This window comes from Paroedura picta, chromosome 8 (genome assembly GCF_049243985.1).
Source record: "Paroedura picta isolate Pp20150507F chromosome 8, Ppicta_v3.0, whole genome shotgun sequence".
Lineage (NCBI taxonomy): Eukaryota > Metazoa > Chordata > Lepidosauria > Squamata > Gekkonidae > Paroedura > Paroedura picta.
This window is the reverse complement of record NC_135376.1, coordinates 102,742,764-102,755,099: the sequence shown is the minus strand read 5'-3', so window position 1 is coordinate 102,755,099 and position 12,336 is coordinate 102,742,764. Positions and strand designations below refer to the sequence as shown.

General features: G+C 48.3%; 1 protein-coding gene across 1 annotated transcript; it reads right to left on the bottom strand.

Annotated features, from left to right (window-relative positions):
• Positions 1 to 576: 576 nt before the first annotated feature.
• Positions 577 to 11,300, bottom strand: LOC143844040 (uncharacterized). Its single transcript, XM_077350994.1, has 6 exons — positions 11,174 to 11,300; positions 10,287 to 10,385; positions 7,716 to 7,759; positions 4,839 to 4,881; positions 2,921 to 3,075; positions 577 to 628 (listed from the first exon to the last, which is right to left on the bottom strand). The coding sequence occupies exons 1-6, from the start codon at positions 11,261 to 11,263 to the stop codon at positions 577 to 579; spliced, it is 483 nt and encodes a 160-aa protein (XP_077207109.1). The 5' UTR covers positions 11,264 to 11,300.
• Between the last annotated feature and the right edge of the window lie 1,036 nt (positions 11,301 to 12,336).

The following is a 12,336-nucleotide window of genomic DNA, read 5'->3' as shown; positions in this document are numbered from 1 at the left end:
CTGGGACATCTCAAAGGATTTATTTTGATAGTTTTTAAGACTCAGAGTGGCCTGCTCTCATGGATTCTGGGTGAGTCACGGATCTGGGTGCAGAAGTAGTGGGAAGGGCTGTCGGCGTGGAGTCAACTTCTGGCCACCCTGTGGGGCTCTCCAGGCAAGTGACGATCAGAGGTGGTTAGCCATCACCTCCCTCTGCACAGCATCTCCCTCCCAATATTAAGCAGAGGTGACCTTGTTTGGCTTCTGAGAGGAGGCTAGCATGGGCCCTCTGGCTCAGCGCAACCTGTCCTCAATGTCAGGCAGAGACCCCTAGTTCTCATACCCCACTTTTCAGTACCCAAAGGAGTCTCAAACTGGCTCACGATCGCCTTCCCTTCTTCTCCCCACAAAAACAGATATCCTGTGTGGTAGGTCTGAGGAAGCTCCGACAGCACTTCTCTGTGAAAACCACACTATCAGGCCTGTGACTAGCCCAAGGTCACCCATCATGTGGAGGTGCTGGGATTCAAACCCAGCTGTCCACACTAGAAGCCAGTGCTCTTAACCACTCCCCCCAGCAGACTCGCTTGGTGTTACTTACAGTTCTTCTAAGAGGATGGTCTCCTCTGGAGGTTCCAGGAAGCACAGCCTGAAAGGCAGAAGCAGGACGCTGCAGCACAGGTATCTTTATCACGTTGCACAACCAAAAGAGAGGCCAAGAGCACCTTTAAGCATGCATTCAAAAGCTCACGCCTTGAATCAATCTTTGTTGGTCTTAAAGGAGCTCTTGGGCTCTGTTTTGATTGTGCTACTTCAGACCAACATGGCGATCCACTTGAATCTAACATTGCACACCTGTTACCCAAAGGCTTGCTGGTTGCTGCACATCAAGCTCCTTTGTTGCAAAGCACTAGTGCAGGAAAGCACTAGTGCAAGACTTTTGACCCAAGCATAAAGAGGTCCCGAGAGAGACACTGTGCAAAGTAAAATAGCATCATTTCAGTGGTAGCTACCACTGCAATTGGTTAAACACAGGGCCATTCCGCACCAGGATCGATGTAGCAAATTGGTTTCAGAACGAAAAAACGCCATTTTAAATAGTGTAATTCGTCTTTATGCATACCTGCCTTTGTAGTGGAATCCAGTTTTGTTTCTTTCGTTTCCCACAGGTTTCCGGTCTCGGCAAAAATCGCTAGCCAGGAAGCGATATTGCCGAGCTTTGTCCCGCCCCTGGCCATCAATCAAACAAGCAGCCAATCGGCGGCCATTATCATGCTCCCGAAAAGCCTCTTTCCCTTTAAGGAAGGTTAAAAAAAAATACGTTGTAACGAATCTGCATTGATTCGTGGCAACGGAGAGACCCATCTAGCTAGCAGGTGGTGTTTGAGCTGCTGTTTCATCATTGCCACGCTCCCCCTGAGTGAAGAAAAAATATCACACACACACCCCGCACGGGTGCGATTTATAGAGTGAAAAATAAAGGGAAAATAAACCAGCAAACGGGACTGTTGTGGTGCTTGGTGCTTGGTGACTTAAAACAGCTCTGGGAAGGGACTGCAGCCGGGGAAGCCTCGCTGGGTAAACGAAGGCTCGCCGGTGCATTGATCTCTGCTCGCTCCGAGAAAAAAAAATGGCGATCGCTTCGCCGGAAGATCAGAGGAGAGAGACAGGGGGAGGGACTTTGCAGAAATTGCAACAATGGTAACGCACAGATCTTTCCCACTAGTGTTGCAGATTGGTTGCAAGAGTGTAGCGCTTTCCGGAGGGTGAATCCACTTTTTGGGATTTCCCTGAAAGCGCTACAACGAAGCGCTTTTTGCGGATCAGTTTCAGGAGTGTGGCGGATTGTAAATGACGTTGTGCATAACAGCAAATTAGTAGCAATTTCAATATGCAACCATTGTGCAATTTTGAACGAGTGCGGAATGGCCCACAGTGCTTGAACCCATGTCGTGCATGGACTATCTTGTTACCAAACGAACTACACCCCTAAATAGATAGAAGCAGCATTTCTGTAAGGTGGCTATCTAGCCTATCCTTTAAAACTTCCAAGTAAGCAGATGCCACCCCTCCCGGGAAAGCCTGTTCCACTGAGGAACTCTCTAACTGTCAGGAAGGTCTTCTGGATGTTTAGCTGAAAATTATTTTGAATTAATTTCATCTCAATTGTTCTGGTTTGACCCTCTGGGGCAGCAGAAAACATCTCTGCTCCATCCTCTGTGTGACGGCCCTTCAAGTACCTGAAGATGGCTATCGTATCATGTCTTAGTCGTCTTCTCTCCAGGCTAAACAGACCAAGATCCCTGAACCTTTCCTTATACGCCTTGGTCTCCAAACCCCTCACCATCTTTGTTGACCTCCTATGGACACACTCCAGCTTGTCTACCTCTTCTTCAATTCTGGTACCCCAAAATAAACAAAGTTCTCTAAGTGAGGTTTAATCCGAAAGGAGTAAAGTGGTAACATCATTTTGGACATTATAATTCTGTTGATACAGCCCAAAATCCCATTTGCCTTTTTAGCCACAAAGTCAAACTGCTGACTCATGTTCAGTACACGTTCTACTAAGACCCCTCGATCCTTCCTGCACACCTATCCTTCCTGCACATCACTACCCCAACACTTGATTAGATGGGCTGCTGTTTCACAGGCAGTGCTCTGTGCCTTTATGAGTGGCTTGGCAGCCATAAGAATCAAAACAAGCAGAATTCCTTCTGACAGTATCTCCATGCAGGGAGAAGGTCCACCTGCTGCATTCCTGCCTGTCACGAGGAGATGGGACTAGAGCTGAGAACACAGTCTGCTCCCCATGGGGGGTTTCTTCAGCCCCTGCCTGCGCCTGTGAGATCCCCTTTTCCAAGCTAGAGGCCTGGTTTGAGGGGTCTGGCCATTTTAAAGGCCAAGGCAAGGTGTGATGCTACACAAAAGGTTTCTTGTCTACCTTGTGTTGTGCCAGGTGTGGAGGTCCGCCTCCTCCTCCTCCTCCTCCATGAAGACCTCATCCAGTTCCTCCTGAGGCATTAACAGCAGGGAGTCCAGATGTTTGTATTTCACTTTTAGAGGTTTCTTCCCCCACCGGAAACAGATGATAGAACTCTGCAGAGTTGGGCAAAGGCACACAGACAAGAAAAACTCAAAATCAGCAAGCCAATTCAGGGTTGAACCTGACATCAAGTAGGCATCCTTATCAGAAAGAGGAAGGGCTGAAGCCAGAACCCTTTAAGGCAGGGATCCTCAGTGTGATGCCCATAGGAAGCACCGTGCCTGCCAACACCTTTCCTGGTACTCACCAAGAATTTTTAGTGAGCAGGGCCTAATCCTTATCCATTGTTCCTCTTAATATTTCTGAAACAGCCTAGGGGGTGGGATGTATCCGGCTGTCCAAGTTGGAATAGGGCCAATCAGGGTGCAGCCAACTTTTGCTGATTGGCCCTGCCCCTGCAGGGCTCACTCTCTGACCCTGGACTCTAGCCTCTTTGCTCTCAGACCTGCCTCAGTGCCTGGAGCCAGCAGCAGGTAAGGGGAGAGGGCCCTGGGCAAAGGGTCGTGGTGGAGGGCCTGTTAACGAGGGGCTCTTGGTCTGCTAGGCTGGGCCTGCTAATGAGGGCCTCCCGGCCTGCTGACTGCCTGCTAAGGAGCTCTGTCCTGGGCCTGCTAACGAGGTGGCCAGCTCCCTCCCGCCCCACTTGATCCGGCTGTGAGCTGCTCTGGAGTCCGAGCGGCCCAAAGCCACCTTAAGCTGGGTTAAGAGAGAGAAAGGCAGGCTCAAGAGAGGGCATTGGAGTTGGAGAACTTGCTGCTTCGGTAAGATACGTTTCTTGCTTTCTGGCTGCTCTCACTACAGTAGTGCTACTTTGCAGGGGCAATCCAGTCTTCTGGATTTCTCTGCAAGTGCTATAAAATGGAGGACGTAGCAGCCAGTTTTCAGATCTTTTGCTTTTGCTCAGCAAGGCTTTTGATTTACTGGCAATTGTTCCAGAATGTTGCTCTGGCATCAGCCACCACATCAACACACAGCATGAATGACAGTCAGCCGCAGCAGCCATGCTGTACCTTTCTTTGATGTGCCCAGTGCCCACCACACTGTCAGAATCCCTAAGTTGCCTGAAGTTTCACAGTGCTGGGGATCTCTGTGCTGTTGCTGATTTACCATTTCTCCTGTGGATATCTGTGCAGGCCTCTTCCCACACACCCGTCCTCAGTGCCCTCTTTCCATGCTCTGTGTGTGCCAGCGGAGCAGCCCAAAGCATGCCCACGAGATTGTGGGCAGCTGCTGGGCTTCCCCACAGCGGTGTCTTGGCAGGCAGGGAGAGAGGGTGATGATGTGAAAGCCCAAACCGTCTCTGTGGTCCGTGATGGGGCAGGGGCCAGCTGCATGCCCAAGCACGGTGGGAGTGGCAGCATTGCCTTGAATACTCCGAGAAGGTGGTTTAGGGGGGTATTACTGGCCTGCAGACTTTGCAGCGGAGAAGGCACAGAATCCCACCTGACTCGTCCTAAGAGACAAGCGACTGCCGTAGCCCATCCTCTGCACCCCATAGAGGGAAAGAAGCCCTCCTGCGGACTCCTGCACAGGTGAGGATGCAACAGGAGAGGCACAAATGGGAGCGAACAAGTTCAGGGAGAGAACAGCTCTGATGACTGGAGGGGAGGGCAAGGAAAAACAACTTGTCCTTCAAGAATTTCAGAGCCCCAGAGAGAGAGAAAGAGAGTCAGGCCGGATCACCCCCTGGCCTGATCCTGCAAGGCAATCGTGCTGGCATCGCTGTTGACAATATGAAGGAGTACAGGTGTAACTTGAAACAACGGAAATCAGCGGGTCTAAGCAGAACTTGGGTGTTACGACATGGAGACGTTACCTCTTCGTCCGGGAAGGGGGTCTTTTTTCTGCAGAGGAAAGTCCTTTAAAGAATAAAAAGCAAAAAAGGCAAGTTTTAGCAGTAGGTACGTCAGGCCTTTCTTTGATGTGCCGATGCGTTAAGAACCGAAAGTGGCACAGAGAATCGTGATGCCATCAGCCTCAAGCCATCGCTGCACATCAGCTGCCTGGTGCAGTTCCCTACCATGGTGTCCCTGTTGGGGGGGTCTTCACCATCCCCTTCTCAGTAGGTTACAGGAACCTGCAGGCTCCAAACGGCTGGAGACCCCTGCCCTAGACTGACTTGGCTGTCTGGCCTCTCATCACAGAGCACAGCTGAAGTCTTTTCCCCCTGACTGGCGTTTCAGGCCCGGCATCCCCAGGAGCCCCCAGTGCTGCACTGCTAGCAACTCAGCCAGGCTGTTGTGCGTGTCGCCAGGCTAACAATCCGATGGTAGGCCAAACACACTGAAATGCAGAACTTTGCTTTTGTCCCTATTGAACTTCATTTTATTCAGTTTAGCCCACTTCTTGGAGCCTCTTGTGGCGCAGAGTGGTAAGGCAGCCATCTGAAAGCTTTGGCCATGAGGCTGGGAGTTCGATCCCAGCAGCCGGCTCAAGGTGGACTCAGCCTTCCATCCTTCCGAGGTGGGTAAAATGAGTACCCAGCTTGCTGGGGGGTAAACGGTAATGACTGGGGAAGGCACTGGCAAACCACCCCGTATTGAGTGCCATGAAAACGCTGGAGGGCGTCACCCCAAGGGTCAGACATGACTCGGTGCTTGCGCAGGGGATACCTTTACCTTTACCCACTTCTTGAGCCTAACAAGATCATCCTGTATTCTGATTCTGTCTTCAGTTGTGTTTGCTACCCCTCCCAGTTTAGTATCATCTGCAAATCTAATAAGTATCCCCTCTAAACCGTCATCCAAGAAGAGTTGGTTCTTATAAGCCGCTTTTCTCCACCCGAAAGAGTCTCAAAGCGACTTACAATTGCCTTCCTTTGCCTCTCCCTACAACAGACACCCTGTGGGGTAGGTGAGAATGAGAGAGCCCTGATATCACTGCTTGGTCAGAGCAGTTTTCTCAGTGCTGTGGCGAGCCCAAGGTCACCCAGCTGGCTGCATGTGGGGGAGCGCAGATTCAAACCCGGCTTGCCAGATCAGAAGTCCACACTCATGTTGCCAGCTGCAGATTATCAAGCTGACAGGTCAATAGTTACTTGGATCCTCTTTTTTCCCTTTCTTGAAGATGGGGACAGCATTTGACTGCCTCCAATCATCTCACACCTCACCTGTTCTCCAAGAAGCGTCAAAAATAATGGACAGAGGTTCAGAGATGACATCTGCAAGTTCTTTTAGTACCCTTGGATGCAGTTCATCTAGCCCAGAAGACTTTGTTTCATTTAAACAAACTAGGTGTTTGTGGACCGTTCCAACAGTGATCCTAGGCCACCCTTCCCGTCCCCCGTGTTGTGTTACATTTTTTCCACATTGAGCACTATTTCCCTCACAAGAGAAGACTGAGGAGTAATAGGAGTTAAGCAGTTCAACCCTCCCTCCATCATCTGTTATAATTTCACTTTCTTGTCCTCGCAGGGGTCCTACGGAATCCCCACTCTTTTTCTATATATAACTAAATATATAACTAAAAAAGCCTTTTTTGCTATGTTTAGAACTTCTTGCTAGCCTAAGCTCATATTGAGCTTTAGCTTTTCTAACACTGTCCCTACAATTGTTGGTTATTTGTTTATACTCATCCTTGGTAATAAGGCCTTCCTTCCATTTCCTAAATGTCTCTTGTTTATTCCTCAAATCCTTTGACAGCTGTTTATGGAACCAACTTGGCTTCCTTGGGCTCCTTCCATCTTTCCTTCCCAAGGGAATTGTTTGTGATTGAACCTTCACTATTTCATTTTTAAGAAACTCCCAGCCCTCTTGGACTCCCAACTCTTTAAGTCTTTCTGAGCACAGAACTCTACCCAACATGCCTTTAAGTCTGTTAACATTTGCTTTCCTGAAGTCCAGTCTACGCGTTCAGCTACGTTAAGGTTTTCTCTTTCCCACAATTGAAGATTCCAAAAGCACATGGTCACTGCTACCCACTACTTCTACCTCATCTACCAGTTCTTCCCTTTTAATGAAAGTGAAGTCTAATAGCAGAGCCCCTGGTTCCCCTCTCTACTTTCTGGGAAATGAAGCTGTTGGCAAGACGGAATATGTATTTTTAGCAGAGTTGGTCTTCTAATAGATATAGGGGAATTGAAGTCACCCGTGATCACTGTTTCCCCCCTCTTTGAAAATTGTGTAATTTGTTCTAGCCGTATCTCATTCAAGTCCTCTGACTGGCTTGGAGGTCTATAGCAGACCCCCACAATAATACCACTCTCATTTCCTACTCCTTTTATATTTACCCAAATAGACTCAACTGAATCTTCATGCTCAGGTACCTGTATTTCTTCATAACTATAAAGATTCTTAACATATATTGCTACACTTCCCCCCTTCTTTTCTTGTCTGTCCCTTCTGAATAGATTGTACCCCTCGATTCTAGTATTCCAATTGTGAGAATTATCCTACCAAGTTTCTGTGATTCCTATTAGGTCATAGCCACCTACTAGTTCTTCCTGCTTGTTTCCCATATTCTGTGCATTAGTGTGGAAACATCATAATCCATTCCTTGTGTGCCTCATGGTTTTGGTTTTTGAACTTCCTTTTAAGTTAGTAGTTCCCTGGATCTAGTTTAAAGCCCTCTTCACCAGGTGTGCAAGGGTTCTCCCCAAAATACTTTTTCCATCCCTTGCGAGGTGCACGCCATCACCTGATGGAAGCCCCTCATACTGGAGGGAGCAGGAGCTGCTGCCCACGGCAAGACTTACCAGGCTCGGCATCTCATTTTGGCTGGTGAACGTTGAGCACAGTCCTGTTTCACAAGAGGAGAGAGGGAAATTTGTGAGAAAGATCACTCCACAGGGTCCTCTGAGCAGCAGCTGAGGCTTGGGCTGATGAATTCAGGTCATCTTATGCATGCTCCCTTCTTCCAAGTCATCAGACCAACGGTCTATTGAGGTTAATATGGTCAGGTCAGACTGGCAGCGGTTCTCCAGGGTCACCTCCTGCCGGGTTCTTTCAGGGAAGAGAGCAGGGACTGAGCCTGTGGCCTTCTGCATGCCAAGCAGCTGCTCTTCCACTGAGCTATGGCCTGACCCATTTATAGTCTTTCCCAAGGGAGAGAAGTGGCTTGAATGTCCCAGCTGAAGATATGTTGTGCAAGGGAACTGCCTGTATTATCTATTATCTATCTATCTATCTATTATTATTATTATTATTATTATTATTATTATTATTTGGTAATTATCTATTCCACAAGGACCCACCAGGCAACTTGCAAGAATACTGATAAAAAGGTCCAGAGAAATGACAATAAAAATTGAGTCAATCCATACATAATACCCTAATTATAAGCCGCAGATTCCTCGAAGTTATCAAAAGACAAAACTACAAATACATAAGATTGCATGTTTGCATTTGTGTCTGTGTAAGCAGAAGAACAAGCTGGGTTACAACATGAAGAAGGGGATAAAAGCCATTCTCGAGTAAAAACAATTGAAAACATAAAGCAATCTTCAGCAACACCCAACTAGACCTCCAGTCCAGACCGCAAGTCTCTGACAGTATGAACAGCTGAATCTGAATGCTCATGTATGGTTCTTAGTGAAGCAGGTGTGATTTACACACCTCATATGAAGTAACAGCCTATACCAAGACCTATGAACTTATTTCTAATCCTTTCTGCTGAACAGTTCAATAAACCTTTTCTCAACAAGCTAAAGCTTAGAGTCATGAAAGTTCCTTCCTTCCTAGAGAGACCAGCATCCAGTTACCAGACTGAGAAACTCACACAAACGTATTGAGAAATATATCCTTCCTAAAGAGTGAAAACGTAATAGAGGAAAACCCAGAAGGGGATCACACCGGCCTCTCTGTCCTCATGCATAGGGGCACCTCTGAGAAGGACCTGGAACTGCAACCTCAACCTCCGAGGTCAACACCAAGGGCTTCGAGGTATCCCGGCAGCGAGCTGGGAGCTGCCAACATTAACGGAACTCCAGCAGGGACTGTGGAAACATACAGCCCCGTGTATTGATGTACATGGCATCCATTGAAGTTTCCAGGCCATCTTCGGGGGGGGGGGGGGGAGGCTCCATGTGGAGAACGTTACAGTCGTCCGGTCTCAGTAATATTAGAAGGACGGGTGTGATCACACCCACTGCAGCTTTGCCCAGAAACAAGTTGGTGGGAAAGCTTCAGCTGGGGAAAGGCCACGTGCATCACCAACATATTGAAGAATGCCAGAATTCATGTAGTGGGGGGGGGGGGGAGAGAAATCTTGCTATCCCCACCATGGGCCTTGTTCTGATGTGAGACTGTCCATAAAATTGGGTAGTTTCTTTATCTTACCTCTTTTTTACCTTTGTGGTTCGACCATCCTGGAAACAAAATACTTTGTTGGTATCAGACCTCAAGCTCAGGTCCTCCGCAGGACGACATCCCCACTAGCCACCCAGGGCCTTCTTGGTGAGAGCTACCTGTGCTTTGGTTTGGGGGGGTCTCACTCCCTGGATTGAGTGGAGACACCTTGCTTTGCTCCAAGATAGACGTAGGAGTTGCCTCTGGACCCCGTAGTTCTTGGGGCAGACTCAGGGTTGGTGGCAGTCTACCTCAGGGTCTACCTCAGGGAGCTTAGGGCTGTCTTGACTCATGGCTTTGAAAGTCGTGAACCCTTGACATGAACACCTGGGAGATGGGGATTGGTGTTCCCTGGGTGCTAAAACAGAGATAGATACTGATGCCCACCTCTGCTTTGTTCCCAGCCCACAGTATGCAAGTCCTATTGGAGCTAGGTCTCACATTGGTCACCCTTGTCCTGGCCTTGTGGAATCCGGACACCAGGTTGGCATGTCCATCATATCTCCACGACTGGAGACCAATCAGTATACTGATGGCCCATTGCTCCATCTCCCTGGATAATGCTTTCTACACTGTTCCACACGGATATTAAAAGGCACGGTCAAGAGAAAGCCCTTGTAGCACAGCAGTCTCCTGGACCATCTCCTGAGACCTGACCATCCACAGAAGCTGTGGAGCCACCCTCCTTTTATGCCTTCCTGTGGACCTTGAAAGGTGCTCTGCTCAGTGGTACTCCACTGAAGTTGCCTGATGAGGGTGGGGAAATCACTCTGCACATGCTCAGAGGCATTCCCGTGCATTCATTCCTACTTCTGAAGGAAGAGACAAGTTCACTGAGGGGTTGAAGTGGGACAAAGACTAGCTGAGTCGAACATCCGTCAACAGAGGCTATGAATGGGGCACTAAACCTTCACTAGCAGGAGAAAACAGTGTCCTTTGGCCTAATGAATCAAAAGAAGGTTTTTAAATAAATTTCTCACCTTGATAAAGAAGACAAGGGTCACAAGAAAGGCGGCTGGAGCCAGAATTCCTAGATGTTTTGACCCCCAACTATCCCCTGGAATCTGCTGCCTGTCTGCCTGCAGGAGGGTAAATACAAGAGTTGTCTTGAGAAATGAGGACCAAAGTCAGTGAGTGTGTGTGAGTGGGGGGGGGAGAGAATTTGGACAAAATGCCCCCCCAACACACACACACACAATTTCTTCCTCTGAGGACATTTCTGCTCACTTTAGACAGAGCCCTGGAGGCATCTGGTGGGTTTGGAGGCATCCCAGAGGCTGCTTCTTGGTATTGTGGCCTTTTGCCTTATTTTCATCAACTGACTTTCCCTGACAGAGGACTTTTATCGGGGCCAGGCTAAATGCTTTCCCTTCTGCATTTCTTGGTGGGGTGATTCTCAGAACTACCCTTTTTCTGGATGATATGCTTGTGGGTCTGGGAGAATTGGAACTTTATCTTGACTGCCCCTTTGACAGAGCTGTGGATACACCCAGGGATCGTTCGCAAGGGTTCCCCTGTTTCGATGCCTTCCCTACTGGCTGATGTTGACCATGGTTTGACTTTGGCCATGGCAAACTATCCCGCAACACCGGCTTCTATGTGAGGATGCAAGATCAGGATGGTGTTTCTAAGACTGGTTCTGTCCAAGGCCATTGGGTCATCGGGGTGTTAGATGCAGAGAAAGACTTACTCGAACCGTGTAAAAAGTGGTCATCCCTGGCCAATGGCTCCTTGAAGAGTGGACTCCAGGGCATCCCCATCCCACTGAGATCCCTTCCCGCCTCAAGCCCCACCCCTGAAATTCCTGCCCAGGACTGGCCAACCTGCAGGTGATCCACCAGCCCACACCTCCTGCCTTAGCCCTTACCCCGTCCCTCGGGCCAGGAAGTTCAGCTTCTCCAAACCCCATCAGAAAGGTCTCCCAAAGGATCACGAGGAAGACATGCGTCAAAGCCATGTCCACAGTTTGGACTAGACGTTTGCGCGCTGCCCAGCAACCATGGAGTGGAAGCCAGACTTGGACTGGTGGTGACATCACTATGGAATGGCCGTCACCATGGCAACAATGGAGGCCTGATTCAGAGCAAGTGTTACTATAAAGTTTCAAAAAAGACAAAACAGTTGATAAAAATTGGTCAACCTGCATCTGTATATAGGATTGCCAGTTCCAGGTTCAGTAATACTTGGAGCCATTCTGCACGACCGCCAATGTAGCTAAATGGTAGCGAAACTGAAAAGCGCTACAAGAAATAGCATTATGGTTTGAATTAAGATGCTAGGGTTATCTCCAAACAGATCCCCAGGCTAAGAGCCCTTTGACTCCAAAAGCTCGCACCTTTGACAAGAAGTAGCTTACAGTTTTCTTCACTGCAAGCAAAGTTCCTGCTTCTTATTATGAGTTTCTTCATAATAGGGGATGTTCACTCTTCTCCAAAATCTGCTTATTGGGAATAACTCTTTTTTTTTGGGGGGGGGGGGAGAATTTAGTCCCACCTTTAATTTTTGATTTGATTTCAGATTTTTCTGCAAATCTGAGGAGTTCCCAAAGTTTAGTTTCTGTTTGGCCCCTATCTGTGGATATAAGTACCCATGGAAGGTGGCCTTGCATGTGCATATAGACAACCTGCAGACATGCAAAAAGCTGGAAAAAGGAGGGGTCATTCCCGCATCTTTCACTCTTTCACAAATTCTATGCCTTTCATTCGTTCTCTGTTCAGCCACAACCTCATGCCTTTCACTGTCTGTTCCCTACCCCATCACTTTCTTCCGCTACCCCAAACTCTTTGGAATGCTGATAACACCCCCCCCCCTCCAGAGACTAAGGAACGTCTAGAACAGCTGGTTAGAAAGGTCAATGAAGTAAGTAATAAACTGGGCCTTTTCTTCAACACTAAAAAGTCAAAAATAATAACCACAGCAAAAAGCACGCATGTCACAATAACAGTGGATGGTGAAGAGATCACATAAGTTTGAGAATTCATTTTCTTGGATCACAGATTGATGTGAGTGGCGACTGCAGTATAGGTTTTA

Bases quoted from the DNA above. Each gene is read 5' to 3' on its own strand.
- LOC143844040 (XM_077350994.1), bottom strand. From the start codon at position 11,263: ATGGCTTTGACGCATGTCTTCCTCGTGATCCTTTGGGAGACCTTTCTG. The intron at 7,760-10,286 runs GTGAGAAATTTA...CTTGTGAAACAG, and splicing joins CCCTTGTCTTCTTTATCAAG to GACTGTGCTCAACGTTCACC. The intron at 629-2,920 runs GTAGACAAGAAA...TCTGCCTTTCAG, and splicing joins CACACCTGGCACAACACAAG to GCTGTGCTTCCTGGAACCTC.